Here is a 20440-nt window from a genome sequence, read left to right on the forward strand (position 1 = left end):
ACTTGCACATGAATGTTTTCTTTCTGTGACTATACTATATATTACTTGTAATTTAACAAAACAGAAAAATCTGTTAATATAATTTCTATAGAATGTAAATTAAATATACCAATTTATGTAATTAAATATAATTTAATATATTACATTTAAAAATGTTTTCTGCTGATTTAAATAAAATACTGGGAAAATGTAAAAAAAAAATACATATTTTGTTTTTAATTTTTTTATGGCTGACATTTTTACTTTCTTCTGTAATTTTACTAGTTTTCTGTAACTTAAACCAGGAAACACATTTCTATCTGTATAATTTATAAAAATTATATTTATGAAATATATAAAATTATGTAGCTAAATATAATTTAAACCATTAAATTAAAAATATGTTCTGCTTATTTAAATACAGTAAAAGAAGCAATTTAATAGGCAAACATTGTAAAAAAAAAAACACTTTTTGTTTTGTTTTGATGGTTGAAATGTACATTTATATTTTCTTCTGTTACTTAAACCAGGAAAAATCTGTAAAATTAGAAAGTAAAAAACGTGTACTCTTACAGTGTATAAAAGTACAACATGATGATAATTTGCTTGTTAATTTCTTTCCTTTCAGCTCAGAAGCAAAAATAGCCTAAATACGTGTCGAAATATTGATTTATATTTTTGCCACAATTGCGCCTGAGAATGTATTTAGAATTTTCTGAACATAAAAAAAGAAAAATCAATAAAATGAAAGAATAACCCTCCAGAGCACCACAGTGGAAGGAGGAGAAGAGGGGGACACTGGCGGCAGTGCAGCCGGCGGACGGAGCGCAGGAGGCGGCTGCTCTCCTCCTGCAGTCCCGCTGCTGTTCTGGATCTTTTTCTCTCTCTCTTCCTTTTACCTTTGTGTTGTGATCGGCTCTCCCAGTCTGATTCTCACACCCAGCCCGGTACCCCCACCTCCTCCTCCTCTTCCACCTCCTCCTCCTCCTCCTCCTCCTCCTCCATCCCACCCTACCCCATCCTCCTCCTCCTCCTCCTCCACCCCCTCTCCTCCTTTTAGCATCTGAAAAGACCACTGAGTGAGAATCGATGGCGCAGAGGCCCGCTTGACAGGACAATAAACCACAAAGAAGGGGTGAGTTTTTTCTCTCTCCTCCTTCTCTCTCTTGCTTTGCTTGTTTTCCCCCCGTCTTGTCTGAATTGCAGAATTACTCTAAAGATGCGTGGATCGCTCGGGGCTGCGTGGGGATGATATTTAACAGCGGGCATCTTTTGTTACCGCGATATGATTTACAGCAGCGGCAGCAGCAGCGGCTTCCTCTCACTCTGTTTATGCTCAGAAATATTAGGAGAAAATCAGCATCAGGACCGGGCTCCGCATCCAGCATCGTTTGGGACATTAATTTCACATGAACACACATTCACCTTACGTAACCTAGAAACGCTCCACGGCGCCCGTTACCGCCGGAGAACGGCGCGCGTTGAGCCGCTGCAGGTTGCGATGAGGCGCTGCGGTACCTGGAGGCTCTTTAATGCGGGTTTGTCTGCTTGTAAACACCAATATGTCAGCGCAGAAACCCGGAGCGCCTCGCCACTGGGGCTGTGTGTGTGTGTGTGTTTTTTTTTTCTCGGTCGGACCTCTCCGGGAATCTGGGCGCAACGCGGCGGTGCGTAATGTTCTAATTGGCTTCGCTTCTCCTCGCAGCCATGAGGAGGAAGACGAGGCGCATCCGAGGCGGCTGTTTACAGCTGATCTGGTTCGTCTGCGAGAGCCACAACAATAGCTTCCATTTTCCTTATCAGCCTCGGGCGTAATCGATAGTCAGAGGGAAATATGATGCTATTATTGGCTCAGGTTTGGCTCAGACGTCTGCAGCTCTGCCCGCAGCTCCGGAGAGAAACTGATGAATCACATATTGATCTTGTGTCTCTCCGCTGAGATGAGAATGTGTTTTGGCTGCCGGTAACCTCAAGTGACCTGACGGCATGTGCTGCTGTGTTTGTGCCCCCTCCACCCCCCTCCAGCCTCCACCCTCCAGCCTCTCCGCAGACGCAGCGATGCCCCAGCAGAGGGACGTCTGGTCTGCGTCCCGCCGCCTCGGCCTGCCAGCCACCCGCCTCCAGACACTGAAGCCCGGCCACGACTTCCCATGAGGCCACCAGCAGCACTCAGCACGACCGCTCTGTATGGGGCCTCTCACATATGAAGTAGGTTCATGTTCACGCCTGTCTGCGCCCAAAGGTGACACGCCTGAAGTGTTGGTGTCTGAGCAGTCGTGTCATCATGAGATGAAGCTGCAGCATCAAGAGGTTTCAGGAAAACAAGTTTTTTCTCTAAAATTGTGGGCATTTTTGGTTCTACTGCACAAAACTCACATCATTCTCAGCCAAAAGGTTTAGAATTAGAGACTAAATCTATTTATCAAACGTTTAAAACCTTTAAAAGTTAGATTTTACAGTTGTATATCATTGTAAAGCTGCAGAATCAAGAGGTTTCAGGAATCAACTCTATTTTCTTGTTAAGGTTTTGCACATTTCTGTATTTTCTTCTGAAGCTAGACACTTTTTGTTCCAACTGCACAAGACTCAAGTTAATCTCAGCCAAAATGACCTTCAGTCGCCAGTATATCGATGTATGAAACATTTAAACCTTTAAAAGTTAGATTTCATAGTTTTATATCACTGTAAATTCAGGAACATATAATTTATAAATACCTCCTTTGGCCTTGTTTTCAGGCTCAGTTGTTTGATCTACGGCATTCACTTGTTTAAAATGTAGCTCTGTTGCATCAGTTCATGCAAAAACTAAAGTCCGAGCTGCTGCTACATCATTTAACTATGAAAGGAACCTGCAGAATCAGGAGGTTTCAGGAATCAGTGCTAGTTTCTTCAGATTTATCTCACATTTTTGCATTTTAACTACAGGTACTTTTTTGCTTCAGCTGCACAAAACTCACATTCTCAGCCAAAAAATGTCTCCAACTAGAGACTAAATCAACCTTCAGTCACCACTAAATCTATTTATCAAACATTTAAAAGTTAGATTTTACAGTTTAATGCCACTGTAAATTCAAATTCAGGAACATAAAACGTACAGACGTCTCCCAGAGCCTTGTTTTCAGGCTCAGTTGTTTAATCTTAAGTGCTCATAAAACATTTTCACCTCGTTGGAAGTTTTCCCTTTTTATTGCTTTTCAACACTGAATCATCGTCAATATAACCTGGCTTCTTGACAACAATTTACAAAAAAAAAGACTTTCCTAAAACGGTGAAAACATCTACAAAGTAATGTCAATTAATTAAAAATGGAAAACAAGTGACTGCATTGTTCACTTTACTGAAATCTGTTTCTACTTTGACATGATCGAGGCTTTTTTTGGTGAATTCTCGTCCATAAAGCTTCAATAAATTGATTCAATTTTGAAAAGCAGTGGAAGTGGAAAAGTTCCAAGGAGGGTAAATATTTTTAATATTTACTGTATGATGTTTTTCATGTGATGGCAATAGCACCATTTCAGAACAGGATACTAAGACAGAAAGACGGTTAATGTTGATCTACATGCGCCTCGTATATGTAATAAAATCAGAAAAATGATGCTAGATAGTTCAGCTGATGTGTCAAAATGATGATCAGTTTTTCTAAAATCATAAAGCTTGGTGCACTCGTACAGGTTGAGAATATTTTCAGAAACAGAGCCCTCGCAGAAACTCACAGCGCTGTTTGACAACAAAGAGAAACTTTGACCAACAAAAAGCTTCCTGGAGGTGGATGAAAACAAACCAGAGCTCTCGTGGAAACGTCGACGACCAAACTCACCGTTTAGACTCTGGAGATCACGGTGGTCAAATCTTTCAGCTTTGAACTAACAGTTTGTGGCTGCAGAAACACTAGAAACACCAGAAACACTGCTGGGGGCTTCAGAAATCTAAAAAAAAAACAACCTCCTTTTAGTGCTCAACTCTGTGTCAGTGTGGAGGAGACAGTTCAACAACCAAACAAACCTGGGTCTGAAATAGATTTTTGGAGTTAATCTTTGCGTTTGACTCAGTTTTTATGAGCCAGAAAGGTCACGCTGGATATTTTTCTACTCCTTACAGTCGAGGCTAATGAACAGAAAGTCTTTAAAATTCCTTATTCTGAGATTTTCTGCTTTAAAATTCAGCTTTAGTTTACTTGATATTATATCTGGTGTCATTTCAATCCTTGGCCATTGCAACATTTGTTCCAGCATCACTTTTTCTGTGCTATCGTGTTTGGTTCCACAGATTTGATGCTAAATACGTATTTTAGTTTTGGTTGAAGTACGAGGCTCCACCTGTGGAACATCAAGGACCAAAAGTGCACCAAGTTTCATGAAAAAATGAACAAATTTGGCACAAATCAGCTAAACTAAAAGCCCAAGTAAGTTGTATTAGTTTGCTAATTCGAATAACAACCTCTTTAGGTTGTTTTCAATCAACAGTAGTCAAAGTTTAAGAATGAAGAACATGAAAACTGAGGCCAGTGGGTGTTTTTTGCATCTTAAACTTACAATGCTAAGGGTTGCAATACTGTAAAGTGTTTTTAAAAGCATTTTTAGCAGTAAATTTACAGATATTTCACAGTTTTTCCTCTTTTTTTTCCAGAATAAACAACCAAAGAGCAATTGATCATCTATTTTTCAGATAAAAAACAGAATAAAATCATATTTTACGACAAAAATGTTCATTAAGCAATAATATTAATGGGAATAACTGCAGCTCCAGATCAATTTAAATGTACTTATGTGTCTATTTATCTGCTTGAGCTGTTGCTCTACCAAAAACAAGAACTTCACATTCAGTGACGCTTTGTGTCTGAAAGAAATTGATTTCTGGTGTGAACTAATTGACAAATTATTGCTTAAGTTACTCAGGGAGCAGCAATAAAACAGCTGAGCAGCTTCAAAACTGCAGACAGCTGCCTGATATTTGTAAAAAGTAACCTAGAATAAAATTATCAGGCGATTTAAAGTCCCTTCCAGTCACATCTTTAGAGTTATCAACAATCTACATCATCCTGTAATGCTGTCCAATGAATTAGCATCTCAAGCTAAATGGTATTTTAGTGCAAAACTCAGAGTAAGATGCCGCTAATGCACATTTTAGGCCAAAACATTAACAGCATAAAGTGTCAAAATTAACCCTGTTTAATCCGTTTGCCCTCAGTTGACATGGAGGATGAAGATGGGACTTGTCTACTTGATGTTTTGTGGTGAGTTTCTGGTTCTTACTCGCAACAAACACGACTTCTAAGTTTATTCTGCACCAAATATCCGGAAGGATTTGACTGATTTTGCTCCTTCCGTCTCTGCAGTGACCCCCAAGCCCTGAACGACTTCCTTCATGGGACCAATGAGGTAACAAAAGAGTCTTAAATAGAGAGAGACTCCAATGCAAAAATCAATAATGCAAATGATAAATCGCAGATGGAAATATTTCCTGGCACGCATTCTGTAATGCTGCATTCATTTCTCTCCCAACCTAAAATCGACTGGTTTCACCCCACCAGCTGCAGACAGAAGACCTGCTCATTAACTCCTCCTCTGGGGAACCCTCCCTCTTCGCTGATGCCCCGGTGAGTGTCTGGATCCACAGCCAGCAGCGTCACAACAACCAGCATCTCCCCCCCAGGAGAACCATGTTTTTCTCTCCGTCTGTGCCTGAAACGGCGTCATGTTAACCGCTATTAATCGCACAATTCTCCCCTCTTTCCACTGCTCTGTCTGCTGCCTAAACGTCTATCTCCCGCTGCTTCCTCCTCCAGAGTCCCGTCTCTCTGCTGGGAGACGGCAGGGATTCCCCCAACACGCCTCCGCCCGGCTGTGTGGATCTGTCGTTCCTGGAGGAGGCCCTCCTGTCCTCCCCGGAGGGTGGAGAAGACCCTCCGGACGTGCAGGGCGGACCACCTGTGGAGGCTGGATGCGAGGCCAAGAAAGCGGAGGAAGCGGCGGAGGCGGAGGTGGCCTGCGACATCCTCCAGCAGAGCCTGCAGGAGGCCGAGATCACGGAGCAGACGATGGCTCTGGAAGCAGGTCTGGCTCCACCGGGGGACGGTCTGTCCCTGTACTCCCCCTCCCCGCTCCTCTCTCCGCCCACGGTGCCCTTTATGCCCAAATCTGTGACCCTCCCCGTCACCCCGGCGTTGCCCAGAGACACCCAGGCGGCGGTGGAGCCTCCCCAGCCCTCCCTGCTTGCTGTGGGTCCAGGCTGCCCCTCTCTGAAACCCGCTGCCCCTCCTCAGCTGATGGGGCTGCTGCCAGGAAACGTGTTTCCTGCCGCTTCTCCGGAGACGTCCTTCTCTCTGAGTCCCGCCCAGGCCTCCAGCATGATCATCCACAAGACGGTTCCGGGTGTCACCGGTCGGCCCCTGATCACCCCGACGCTGAGGGCGGCGGCAGCAGCACCAGGCATCGTCCTGCAGCGAGCCCCCCTCCCCATCCAGCCCAAGCTGCCCATCAGCATCCAGCCCCGACTGGTCCAGATCAGCCCCAAACCCTCCGGACAGAAACCTTCTCCTGGCCTCACCTTCGTCCCTGGGACCGCCTCCCCAAATATCCTGCTGTCCCAGGCTCCGGGCCAGAAGACTGTAGCTCCGCCGCCGCAGCCCCCCCAGCAGCTCCCCAAACCCGTCAGCCTGCAGCTGGTCAACCAGGGCGGCTCCTTCGTGCTCCAGCCTCAGCGACTCTTCCAGGGCCAAAACCAGTTCCTTCTTCCAGGCCAGTCCCCGGTCACCATCTCCCAGCCAGCCAGTGCAGCTCGACCGCTGCTGACCTCCAGCCACCAGGGCCCCTCAGTGCACGGCGTGGCCCCCTCCACCGGGCAGCTCGTGGACGGACCTCAGATCTTAACTGTGCCCCAGAGACAGCTGAACTTCAGCCCCGTCTTCACCACCCCCACGGGGCAGCTCGCGCTCCGCCAGGCCACCGTGCTTTCAGGACCTCTGCAGCTACAGTCGGCGCCCGCCACCGTCTTCCAGATGCCGGCACAGCTGGCTGGAACCTACACCGCGGGAGGGCAGGGCCAGAGGGCCACGCTGGTCCACAGTCCGGCTCTGGGAAACCACATCACCTTGATCAACAGCTCGGGGGTTCTTCCTCCGGATCTCACTTCCATCTCGATCGTGAACGGGCCGTCGGTGGTTCAGGGGCTTCCCTTCGCTGCTCAGACGCCTCAGACTGAAGGTCAGCTGAGCCTCCAGCAGACGTCTGTGGTGCTGCTGCCGGACAGGACAGTCCAGGAGGAGAGAACCGGCTCAGAGGAGAGTTTCCACCAACTACAGCAGGTAAGCTATCAGACTCTGGGTTTGTTTTACTGTAGGCTTTCTGGAAGTTAAACCGAGCATCTGTATAGAGATAAAAATGTCTTTTCTGCCATTTTAGTGCCTTAGATACTTTAAAAATGATGCATAAACATTGTAAAACCTCTGTAGGGCTGCAGCTAACAAATGTTTACATCGTCGGTTAATTTGTTGATTATTTTCTTGATGAATGGATTGGTTGTTTGGTATATAAGTTGTCAGGCATACGTTCATTTTTGGGCTACATACATTTTTCCCAGTGAAAATCAACATCATTAATTTCTTGTCAGTTATTTTATGTTATTATGAAATAAAGTTCTACAGAGTGTTCAAAGTGTGATGGATTACCCGACTCTGAGCTGATTTTCTTCCAGCAGCTTCGAGGAAAAGTAGCTGGTTGTTGAAGCGATAAATCCAATTTCTCCAAAACAGCTTTTTAATGTAGCTTTGTTTATTCGTCTCCCTCTGCAGCCCTACGGTCACGTTCTCCAGCACGTCTCGGTGCAGCCGTCCTCCGCAGGGCTTCGGTCTTCGCCTCCCCCGGTGGTCACCGTCCTGCAGCCTCCCCCTGAACCACCTCTGGCCCCGGATCCAGCTGTGGAGATGCCCAAACTCCTGATGCCCCCAGCAGACATGACGCAAGCGGTGGAGGAGGCGACCCGCTCGATGAGCCAGAACCAGGCCTTTATGCAACATCTGCAACAGGTCAGAGCTACAGCAAACAAACTTTTAGTCATTTAAATAACATAAGTTGAGGTCAGAAGGCTTTACTGAGGAAACAGAGACCGTGTTTGGACAAAAAAGCCAATAAAGTCCCACCTGAAATACCGACGAATAAACAGGAGTTAGGCCAAAGGAAAATAGTGCTCATAAAGTAGCAGCAATGAAACTAAAATAATAAAATCAAGTTCAACTCCGTAATAAATGTAGTAAGTTTTATTAATGATAGTTATTCTCTATGTAAAATTTCTCTGTGATAACTGATCAATTATTCAAAGCAAATTAAGTTTGTTTGTATATCGCTTTTGTGTGTGCAGGAACAAAACCAAGAGCTAAAAGAAAACAATTAGCAAAAGAGAATAAAATTGTATAAAACAATAGAACTCGTCATCTGGAGTCAAAAGACCTCAAATCGTAAAACTCTCGACTATAAATTCTAAAATTATCGAAAAATAAGAACTGAATATTTTATAGTGAATTAACTTGAAATTAACAAAACGTAAGTTATTTTCACTTCATTTCTGTTTAATGTTGTACAGTGTCCATCTTACTACATCACTGTGTATTTAACCTTATTTTTTGGACTGTTGCTGGTTAATAAAATCACTTATGGTCTGATTAAGTTGAACATGTTGAGTTTTATAAGTCAGAATAACTGATATAAGCCTGACTGATTTGGTCAACCTAGTAAAGAAGGTCCTGCATACATTTGTGACACGGCAGAACAGGGGAAAAGGGAGATAAAAATCATTTCTAATTTCAACAGTTTCCTTCAGGGTTAATAATTTTTTATCTAACTCTAAGTTATTTTATCTGATCTTACTTTATATTTAAGACAAGATACTACTTGTCTTATTGTATTGTTACTACAATAAGATAACTAAGTACTGCAGATGTCAGTTAAATAAATAATAAATTGCCTCAAATTCAACAAAATAAAACAAATGTCTCTTCTTTTGTCTTCGTTTCTCCACAGCAAGCACTTAGTTCTCCCATCTCGTCCGACTTGTTGGTCGGATCTCTGCCGGTGGTTCCGATGGAGTCGCTCTCCTCTCCGGTCTCCGGTGACCGAGACCCTCAGCCTCAGACTCATGCCGGTTCCGGTCAGGACTCCCTGCTGTCGGATCAGTGTGTCGAGGTTTCTCCTCTTCACTCGGACCCCGAGGACCCGTCGCTGATCTGCTCTCCGCCTCAGATCCAGGATGCCGGCAGAACGGCTCCGGCTCCTTTCTCCCCCTCAGCTGGGCCTCAGATGGTTCTGTCCGGACCTGAGAGTTCAGCCCAACAAACGGCAGCTCCACAGTCCAGAATCGAGCCCCCGGTCCAGTACCCGGCCCCCCATCAGCTCCAGGTGTCACAGGCCTTATTCGGCCAGAACCAGGTGCAGATCCAGGCCTCGGTCTCCCCCTCGGTACCCCCTCCGGTCCACAGCAGCCCGTCTCCTCTGCGATCCAGCGTCTCGGTGCCTCAGCAGCAGCCGGATCCTTCAGCTGCTGTTGTCTCCAAAGCAGGAGACGACTCCGCTGTCCAACAGCACACACAAAACAGTGAGTGGACCTGCTGCTTCAGAAAAATACAACTCTTGATGACGCTCTTTTCTGTGTTTCTAACTATTCTGTCCTCCCTCTACATCACCTCTGCTATCATTATCTTCATTTCCAATCCCATCATCATCATTATGGCGTCATTATGTCCCTCATCAGAGCCGACAGCTGCCTTGGTCGTGGAGAGTAAAGCGTTTACTCTCGATGTCCATTCACCCTCTCCTGCAGCCAAAGGGGTCCAGCAAGTCCATGGAGCTCCAGCTTCCACAGAGTGTCCACCGGTCCAGACGAGTCCACAGACCAAGGTCAGACAACGTCCACTGACTTTACGTACACTTTTAAACAATGTCTATCATGACTGTCTTCCAATGAATCCTAGAACTCTGATTTTCTATTAAGAAATTGCTGGAACATGCGTGTCTCTGTCACAAATAGACAATCAGGCGGTTTTTTTTCTTTCACAGATTTATCAAAAGTTTTCTGGAAATATTACAAATATGCATATGGCAACTTGAATGATCAGTTTTGGCATGGCCTTTTAACTTCTCCTTAGTAATTATGATTGACTACAGCTGCTGACTCCTCTGAGCCGCTTTAATTAGGGCCCACTGAATACACTCATGACATTCGGCCACAAACACCACAGTGGGAAAGTCTGAGGAGCTCAGCAAAGATGTGAAAAAGCAAACCACTGACATGTACAAGACAAAAAGTAACTTGGAGCCATTTCAAAGCAGCTAAAGATCACAAAAACACCCGTGCAAACAACAATTATAAGCATAAAGTGAATGATATAGTTGTGTCACTGCCACAATCTGGAAGAAAAACTGTCAACTGCTGCTGAGAGAAGATTGGTCAGGATGCTCAAGAGTCATCAAAGGCAGGTTTGCAATGAATTAGAAGCTGCTGGAACGCAGTTGTCGTCGACAGTACAAGTGTGTTTTATGTCAATATGAGCCGAGAGGCTGCAAGAAAGAAGCTCTTCCTCATAAAGTAACCTTAAAGCTCATCTGACGTTTGCTGCTCATCACATGGACAAAGAAAAGAGCTTCTGAAGGAAAGTTCTGTGGTTAGATGAAACAAAAATTAAGCTAGTTGGCCACAGTGACCACAAATATGTTTGGAAAAGAGCAGCCTAATAACACGAAACCTACCATCAAGCATGGTGGTGGCAGTATCATGCTCTGGGGCTGTTTTGTTGCCAGTGGAAGTGGAGCTTTACATAAAGTAAATTGAACAATGAAGAAGGAGAATCACCTCCACATTCCTCAGGAAAACCTAAAATCATCAGCCAGAAGATTGGGTTTTGGACGCAGTTGGGTTCCAACAAGACAATGACCCCAAACACATATCAAAAAGGCTAAGTCCGACTAGAATTAAGAGTTTAAACCGGCCCCCGTAAAGTCCAGACTTAAACTGTGAAATGACAACTTTAAAAGCATTGAAGTGATCCTTTGTCTAACGCAGGAAACACATAATGAATGACTTGAAAACGGCCGTGTCCGCCCTTGGAACCTAAACTGTTGTGTGTTTTCCAGGTGGCAGGTCCTGTGGAGCTGCAGAGAGAGGAGAGGCTCACACCAGCAATGCGAAGGCACAGGTAAGATCTCAGAGCAGCGACTCAGCTGCAGAAGACTTAGTCAAAGTCAGGATGGTTTGAGCAAAAGCATAGTGGTCCTGGAGTGCACTGTAAAGACGCTCAGACACTCCATTCTCCATGTGAGGAAGTCGAATATCCAGTAATCTGTAAAGCGTATGTAAAGCACGTGAGACATTACATTACAAGAATGAACTGAATTTAAAAGTGTGTTTATTGATTTGCGATGCCAACTCATGATTTGAGCGACATGCAAGAAAACCTTCCACCTTAAAATCTGCATGTGGCTGCTGGTTGCCTCTGTTTTTGATTTCTTCACTGGGAAAGAAGAAAAAGGCTTCAAAACGGACTCTTATTTCATTCCGTCTATGTTCAGGTTAACGCAGAGTTTCCACTTTGTTCCTTCAGGTTCCAGCAGCAGCTCTGTTTGGACCACGGAGCCATACAGAATCCGCTCACCGGTTCGGCCTTCTCCACGTTGAAAGACGCCGTGAGACGCCTGCTGCCGTACCACACCTGCGCTGGTCACCTGCCCACTCAGGAGGACTTCAATTTAGGTTGGACTGATAATTCGTGAAGCCCTCAGCTAAAGATAAGCCTCTAAAATGTCTAACAAATGCTGCTAAAAACAAAAAGATCCAAGTATTTCGACAAAAACTGTGCCCTTCGAACCAACTTGTAACACCTAATGAGCAGCATGTAGATATGACTTAATCGTTTTTTAGATTTTGGTTCAGCTTCTTGCTATCCGACTCATGTTTCAAAAGGTTTTTTCTTCCCTTTCACACACAATAAAGCCCCCTAGTCAGACTAACATACGAAGAGTGTTAGTAGTATACCTGTACTCTATCATCATTTGGGTTAATTATTTTCTTAATCTGTGTGTGTTTATGTCCTTCCCACAGTGGACCAGGAGTTCGACACCGTGTCCGGCTTCCTGCTGAAACGTACCAAGGACATGGTCAACAAATACAGGCAGCTATTGGTTAGAGAAGCCCAGGTGAGACGCTGCTTTCTTTCTGCGTTTACCAGTGTGCAGTATTCAGATCTTTAAGTACCAGTATGGTGACGTAAAAATATTCCAGTAAAACCAAAAGTCCTGCATGACAACATTCTGCTTAAATAAAAGTACATTTCATCTCAAATAATCTGATTCATAGAACAATTTCTGCTCGATCTTCTCTGACTCGCCTGAAATTTTTACTTTGAGTAGAAAGAACAATATTTTCCTTTAAAACGTATCAGAATAGATGTATAAAGTAGCATAACATGAAAATACTCAAGTACCTCAAAGCTGTATTTGAGTAAATGTACTTAACTATTTTCCACAACTATCTTACTTAATTCCATCTACCATTCATCTGTCTGTCCATCCATAAATCTGTAGGTTAACTGCACAATTGCAGCTCATTTTTACCAGATAACTGTAGTAACTAAATCATCTTTCGTGCTCAAATCATGAGCGAAAATCAAGAACAAAAATTCACCCTGTTTTCAAGCTGTGTGTTTGACTTGCTGTGAACTGGTTTCCACAGCAGGAGAGTCCGTCGGCGGAGATGGTGATGCTGGAGCGTCTCTTCCTTCAGGCCGAACGTTACGCTTTAGCGGAGGACAGACGACGAGCCCGCAGAGACCCAGGTCAGAGTCCCAGCAGGACGAAAATACTATAATTATCACACCGCCGAGGCTGAGAAAGATGCCGCTTTAAATCCCAGCGCGGAGAGAAAATCTGGACCAACGGGGGGAAAAGCGAATTAGCGGCACGCTTTTTTTAAAAATACAAACTAATTTAGTGGTGCCTCAAAGCGCGGCACTTAACCTCCATATCTGCTCCGGAGCAGCTCCCAGGTGTCAACGTGTAATTAAGCTGTGTAAATGTGGAGCAGGGTCGTGCTGAGAAAGACTCCAAAAATTACATGTGAGAGGTTAAGAGCAAATTAAAGCAGGGTTGTTATGTTAATTAAAAAGTTGGGAAGGAGCCTCTTGAAGACTGTTAAATGTCAGACGTGGCTGCTGTTGGACGTCTGATAAAATAATCATCCAAAAATGGAACAAGAACCTCTTATTTTTTTAAGCAAGAAGATTGAATTTGTTAACTTATTTCACTCGCAGCGAAAGCACACATTAATAAAGATTACTATTAATCTGTCACAATTGGTAAAAAGTCTTATTCCATGTGGCGTTTGGACAGCGTCACAGAAGTAGTACATTAAAGCTAATTGAAATGGGATATCAAGTGAAAAATTGGTGGATTTTGACACAAAAAAAACCCATTCAACTCAAGCATGACCCTTATTTGACCAGTTTAGCAGCTTCAACAACATATTCAGCATTTTTCTGTCCTGTTTGACGAGATATAAACTATTCTATTCCCCAATCAGCTCCAACATTCAGACCAAAGACAGCCAAATTGAAGAACAAAGATGATCAAAGACACTTGCCAGTTACCAGGTTGGATCTATTGGACATCGAGTGATTCTTCAAGTCAGTTCTTGGACTTGAGGTGTCGAAAGTCGCAAAAATGGGCAGTTTAGGGTCTAAGAGACTTTGACAAACTTCATGGCTAGATAACGGAGTCAGAACATAAAATGGCTGCACTTGTGGTTAGAACCAACCAAAAGTGCTCCAGCGAAGACAGTGTGATGCTCTGAGCTGTTCTGCTGGGAAACTGGGATGTTCCTTTGATACATCCCACCAGACTTGTCTTCAAAACTTGCAAAAACTTTGACCTCAGGCTGCTCTGACATGGTGGTAAAACAGCTTGTCATATACAGTGGATAAAAAAGCCTATATGCTGCTTTTTGGCCCAAAAGCCCAAAGTCCACAACAAAGAGGGTCATTAGATCCCACAGAAAACGTCCACCTGAAATTCCCGGCTTAAAGTCCAGCCTCTTCTTTCGTAACTTATCCACGTAAACAAGCTACCTCGCAGCTAGTTTGGCCTTCAAACAAAGAATGAGCAGGTTCCTCACCACCAACGGCAATTTCCTTACTTAAAAATAAGTCCCAAATCAGGGGCTTCAATCTTTGAAAGACAGCGCTATGGTACGTTCGAAAAGAAAGTGCACTTTCCTTCGACTTGCAGTAGCTTCTGACGTAACTGCAGACATCAGCAGCATCGGTTTGCAGAATCAAAACTCTATTTGAAGTAAACTGAAATTAAACTTTGACTGGTCATAATTCCAGTTTGGTCGACATTCTGATTAGTTCCAAATTATTTCAATATATCTAAAAAGGACAATGGAGGTATCTCAGATGAAGGGGTATTAAAGATATCTTGAACTAAAATTATGACTAGTCATAATTAAACTGTAGATATCTGAGACTGGGATTAGAACAAGAATTCAGCTTTAGTTATCTGTAGTTAATTTGTACATATCTCTATAGACGTGATACAACATATTTGCAATTAAATTTTGAGTAGTCATAATTACAGTTTGAAATATGAACACCATTCTGACTAGTTCAAACTAAATGTAAGATATCTAAAAAAAATGACAATGCAGATATGTTAAATTGAGCATAAATTGTCTTGAACAAGAATTATACTTGACTTACAAGTAAGAATTGTAGAGATCTGTAATAAGAAACTCTGTACACATGGATGGTTAAAGTGACACATTTGTCTTGGAAGAATTAACTCAAAATGTTCTTTTTGACTCTGAAAACTGAATTATAGGATACCTGGAGTAGGTATCCACTCCAGCTAGTAAATGTCAAAACATCCATATTAACCACTTCCTCTTCTTCCCTCCAGAGTCCTTCATGTCGGTCTTGTCTTCATCCTCGTCTTCCCCTCATGGTGCCCACTCCTCCAGTTCCTCCAACCTCTACTCCTCCTCTGGCAGCCCTTCATCTCCACCAGCCTGGACCCGGCCGCCGGGCCTCAAGACGTACCGCTCCAGCTCCCGCGGTGCACTAAGACTCACCATCAAGCAGGAGTCCGGCTCTCGTAAGGTGATCCACAACTCGGCCTGCGACCCAGGGCTGAAGAGGGACCACACGGGGCAGCTGACCAACGGCGGCGGGGTCAACGAACGCCACTCGCCGGCGCCCAACGGAGCCACCCAGCAACACGACCAGGAGATGCCTAACGGCAACACTGCAGCAGAGGAGGTTCCTCAAACGGCGCCCAGTTCCAAAACGAAACCCCAGAACCCTCTTCCTGTGCCGGAGGTTTGCTCAGAATTGCCTCCCAGAGATGTCAGCGCCCCAAAACTGAAATGCTACCGGTTGGAAGCGTCTCCTCGGCCAGAGCAGCGGTTCAGCCCGCCGCCTCCGACCCTCCAAGAGGACAACATGCTCAGTGAACATCTGCAGAGCGCCATCGACAGCATACTGGAGCTCCAGCGCCTGCAGGGCCCATCGGCAGCCCCGACCAGAACCACGTCGGGCCCCTCGTTGGACCAGGCCGTTACCAGCATCCTGGAGGGACACCTGTGAGGTAAATCCACGAAAAACATCCAACCAAGATGGAACAACCAGACTTCTTCTCTGTTCCCATTAAGGGTTTCAGATTTTACTTTTTAAGGATTGTTTGAAGGAAAAAGGAAGAAGGGAAAAAAAATTAAGAGGCACTATAAAGAGATGCATACCAGACAACAGCACTATCTGTAGTCCGATAGATGTTAGATACTTCATTTTGATGTACGTTTGTGGAAAAAAAATCTATTTGAATAGGAGCTATATTGTTTCAGTGGTAGTTAAGTCATTCAGAGGTTTACGACACTGGTGTAACCTTCATCAGCATATAGTATATAAGTAATAGTGAGGATAACGAAAACGTGGAGTAGACTGAGATTATTCAATAGTTTTTTATAAGATTTCTTTCAACAAAAAAAAAACAAAAACGTGGAGTTTCTTTTTGCATAGTGCCAAGCTTCCAGGGTATTTATTTTGATAATCTGTGCCAATTGTGTTTTTGCATTGAGAATGTGCGACGAGTGAGAGTGCGCGAGTGTGTTTTCATTAAGAGTGAGAGAAAACATCGCATCCTGCGACGGGACCGAAACCTCCCGCAGGCTCCATCATCTCGGCTTAACGAATGAAACTCCAAAGAAATTTGTGACTTGCTATACATCCTGAATACACCAGCAAACGTCCATGTTGTGTCTCTTCCCACAAACTGGAGTCCGTCCATGTTAAAACAGAAAGAACCCCAGTGGGGCACAAAAAACACGAGGCAGTCATGCTTTTCTTTATTTTTTTTTTCCTTTTTAAGTTTGGAGTCTAACTGTGAAATATTTCTGTTTTCAGAGACAAGAATGGTTTCCCATAACTGTATGTATTAACATGCAAGCAATAATAATAAGTTAGGGTTGTTGGGAGCAGTGGTGGTGCAGTGAGGAAGAGGAAGATGAAGGAGATCTTTGCCTGTTTTGCTTATTCATTCGATGAAAACTGAGATTGTTTTTCAGGAATGAGAGATGCTTATTTTTTCGTCATCGCAGCCCATGTAGTTTAGAAGTTTCTAACATGTTTCAAGGGCTCGAGGGTGACTTATAACGGCATCGATGACCATGAAAACACACAAAAAAGAGAAAGAAAAACACCAAAACTGACAGAAACTGTACAGAACTTGAGCCTCTCTGCATCGTCAACAGCCTTTGACCAAAAACTAGAGGAATCATCCGCTTCTCTTTATTTATTATAAAATTATTGGTTTGTAGCCCGCCGCACTGAGACAAACGTTTACTTTCACGCCGCCATCGTGGAGCAATATATAAGTTTTTGCAACATCCTTATGTTAACGTGACAATCTTATTGGTCTGTGTGAAAATATGAATTCTGTTCTGTTTGTTCGACTATTCCTCATGAAAACCGTGAAAATTATTCCTTGCAGATGGATTTCTACCTTCAAGGTTGAAATGTAAAAGCTGCAAAATGAACTTTTGTGATGTAAATTGAAAATGCGCTTTGAAATTTAGCTTTTGGAATCGAGGGTTAAGGTTCGACAAGTTGTGAATTGGAAAGGTTTAGAAAATGCCTTATTGTTAATTCAGCGTACCTTTAAGGAAATGGAATCTGCAAAGAAAAGATGTAAACATCCAGTGTTCTGAAATGTGAAAGTAACCTGTCCCCTAAAAGAAAAGGAAAAAAAACATCTGGAAATTTGGGGCTAAATCAAACAGGCACTCATTTCTTGAATTGCATTGTCATTTCGTTTTTTTTTTTTTTTTTTGTAATATGTAAAAAATGTCTTTTGTTGGAATGAACAAAAGGAGTTATAATATGCAGTAATTTAGTGTTGAAACTCTGCAGTAGTTCGGGTGGAAACACACAGGAGGGTTCATGTAGTAGTTTGAGCTTTGGGGAAATACATTTTCTTGCTCATAGACGATACATTCGTGTCAGTATGCTAACTATGATGCTACAGTTAGCAGCCACTTAGCTTAGAGAGCAAATATTCTGCTTTTTGGGGCTTCCCACCTTTTTTAGCATGTTGTAGCTTTTTACAGTCTGCAAACTTACAAAGTCCATGCTAACGGGACTTATCCTCTCCCAGAAAACACCTTCATGAAAAACCTTGTTTCAAGTCCAAGTTTATTTCCGTACATAAATGCGTAACGGATTTGCGTAGCAGTTAGTTTGGCCTCCACACAGAATAAACAACGTCCTTGCTACCAGCTAGCAGTGCTGCTATTAAGACTACAGTCCTAATTCAGTGACTATGACCTTCGAAAGATACAACCTACAAAGTTTATGCGTCTGAAAGATGCAAAGGTTGAACCAAGTTTTAAGACCAGTTCATGGCTTCTGCATGACCGATGCGAAAAAAGTGCAAAAGTGGACAGCTGTCACACATGCAGTTGTCGTCATGAAGGTGCTCACGTTATCTGTCATATTGAAGCCATGAAAAGAACACAAGGGTCTTTCATGGATGTTTCTGGAACCCTCTTTTTTTTTTAACAGATGTAGAAGTTACAGCTTCAGCACCATGACTAAAATGTGCTGTACGCAGTGGTAAAATACATGGAGAATTTAGGATACACAAGATATCTGGAGAATTTCGGATACGTAGGATATACGGAGAATTTAGGATACACAGGATATCTGGAGAATTTAGGATAGGTAGGATGTCTGGAGAATTTAGCATGCACAAGATATCTGGAGAATTTCGGATACGTAGGATATACGGAGAATTTAGGATCCACGTGATATCTGGAGAATTTAGGATCCACAGGATATCTGGAGAATTTAGGATACGTAGGATATCTGGAGAATTTAGCATACACAAGATATCTGAAGAATTTAGATCTTCCCACTGTGTTTGGGCACGTTTAATGTACAAATCGACTACTCTTATGCTGATGAATCATAAAGGTGTGTGGATGATGGAGGATCTCCTTCAGCCTCCAGTCACAAGAAGCACTTGTTTGAAGCACCGTTTGTTTTCCTGGCACATGCAGTTGCTTAGTCACACATTTTGGTCTGCAAACATCCATGTTTACCCTTCTTGGTCTTGAGTTGTTGACACTTATGTCACATGTACCATTGCAAATACACAGATGTGGAAAGCTTTAACTGTTCTTTTCAAATTGATGGTCTGATCTATGAAGTTTGGCCTGTTTGCTATCATCAGCCTTGACCACCAAGGGTGACAGTAAAGCAAAAACTGAAACTTTACTGGCTTTGTGTGGACTAGTACAGTAGTGCATATGCTAGGGATTCCTAGATATCACCTGAGGGTCCTCCAACTAGACTCCAGTGGATTAGAAAACCCATAAAACATCTAAGCTTCCGTGGAGGTCAACGGCGGAGCAAAAATCTTAGCATTTACAAGGATTCAGCTCATGAATTGGGACATTGTTTTATATCTGGTGTGACTAACATTCATTGGTTCAGCCATCCAATCAGAGCAGACGGCTTTTGAGGAGGTTGGTCTGACAAAGAAAGGGGCTAAAACAAAGCAGAATAGTGAGAATAGGTGAAAATATAGTGTTTAATTATAATAGACGCCTATAAATGAGCATAATATGGGCAATTTAAGGGCTATAAATGGGGGAAAACCGATAACCTGGCTCTGTCCAAAGGTAACAAACTCCACCTACCAGCACTGCTAAAGCCATGCCTCTATGCTAAGCTAGCTAGCTGCTAACTGTAGCTTCAGATTTGCTGTTGGTAAATGGGCAACTAAGTTTATTTTCCAATCGCCTTTAACAAAACTTGTCCCAAAATATTAAAGTAAGCATATCTAAGAAGTGGCCGAGCCTTCCGGTGTGTTTCCACCCTCAGGGGTTTCGCTGTAATGCAGTAAAGATGTCAGAGTGTCTTTCACAACACAGGATTGCACTCTTTGTCACCGCTAAACTTCTTAAAAGGGGAATTCCACCAAAATTTACTTATGCTTTTTTAAAAAGTGTTTCCCAAAGTTTGCCCACATCTCTCCTTGGTAATAATGAAGGAGACAAAACAAGAGAAAACTAAAGTCAACTTTGATGGAATCCCCTTCGATGAAGCAGCCTCATGTGCCATTGTTATCGTCGCAGTGTCGAACACTGACCATTAGAAATACGCTTAGTTTTGTCAGCGTCTTCTTAGGACGAAGGGATTCTGCATGTTGAGCCATTTTTATTTATTTGTACACGTGCTTTATTTATTTTCCTGATTGAACTGTGAAACCAGGGGAGCTCATAACTCTACACTAATTCAACTTCAGATACAAACATTTGACTGACAGATTGTTCTGATGCCAAAATCAAGAGGCCTTAATTCAGCAAAACTAGATTGTAAAAAAAAAAGTGTCATTCCTGACAAAAAAAAAAAAATCCAACTAAAGACTCCTTTGACCTGAAAGTCATGAGTGATTCATATATGAAATGTTAAGAAAACCACTTTTGTACTCATTTTTACAGACTATTTATTAAACTGTGATTTTGTAAGAAATAAAAAAAGTGAATGTTGTCTTTTTTTGTCCTTTAACCCTCGTGTCATCCTGCGGGTCAAAATCGACCCGTTTTGGTTTGAAAATGTGGAAAAAAAATATTTTCACAGTGAAACTTCTGATGTCCACATTTTTGGGAAATTTTTTTAACATTTTTTGGTGGAAAAAAAGAAGAGTTAAAAATGTTTCTTTAAGCACATTCATGAAAAAAAAAATCCAGCAAAATTCACTGGATTTTGGTTGATTTTTTCATCAATGTTCTTAAAGAAAATATTAAGTTTTATTGATAGATTTGTAATCAATTTAGATATTTTTAGGATTTTTTTTAAAAGATTTTTATTCATTTTTTGAAAGTATTTACAAGAATTTTCTTTACAAATTTGGGGGATTTTTAAAAA

General features: G+C 42.8%; 1 protein-coding gene across 2 annotated transcripts; it reads left to right on the forward strand.

The window, feature by feature from the left end:
• The first annotated feature begins 794 nt into the window (after nt 1–794).
• si:ch211-168d23.3 (BRD4-interacting chromatin-remodeling complex-associated protein) lies at nt 795–20062 on the forward strand. Of its 2 annotated transcripts, XM_022217150.2 has the most exons (14): nt 795–1114; nt 2005–2187; nt 5167–5212; nt 5315–5357; nt 5510–5575; nt 5765–7282; nt 7769–8002; nt 8994–9564; nt 9721–9866; nt 11100–11161; nt 11567–11715; nt 12064–12158; nt 12694–12796; nt 14916–20062. In XM_022217150.2, the coding sequence occupies exons 3-14, from the start codon at nt 5172–5174 to the stop codon at nt 15599–15601; spliced, it is 3714 nt and encodes a 1237-aa protein (XP_022072842.2). In that variant the 5' UTR covers nt 795–1114; nt 2005–2187; nt 5167–5171; the 3' UTR covers nt 15602–20062. The 2 variants fall into 2 exon arrangements, with proteins under 2 accessions (XP_022072842.2, XP_022072851.2); XM_022217159.2 differs by lacking the exons at nt 795–1114; nt 2005–2187 and having other exon boundaries at nt 2194–5212.
• Nucleotides 20063–20440: the final 378 nt, after the last annotated feature.

The sequence above is a fragment of the Acanthochromis polyacanthus genome, chromosome 1 (genome assembly GCF_021347895.1).
Source record: "Acanthochromis polyacanthus isolate Apoly-LR-REF ecotype Palm Island chromosome 1, KAUST_Apoly_ChrSc, whole genome shotgun sequence".
NCBI lineage: Eukaryota > Metazoa > Chordata > Actinopteri > Pomacentridae > Acanthochromis > Acanthochromis polyacanthus.

Coding starts and splice junctions, on each gene's coding strand:
- si:ch211-168d23.3 (XM_022217150.2), top strand. CDS start 5,172: ATGGAGGATGAAGATGGGACTTGTCTACTTGATGTTTTGTG. Junction 5,576..5,764: donor CCCTCTTCGCTGATGCCCCG/GTGAGTGTCTGG, acceptor TTCCTCCTCCAG/AGTCCCGTCTCTCTGCTGGG. Junction 12,159..12,693: donor TATTGGTTAGAGAAGCCCAG/GTGAGACGCTGC, acceptor TGGTTTCCACAG/CAGGAGAGTCCGTCGGCGGA.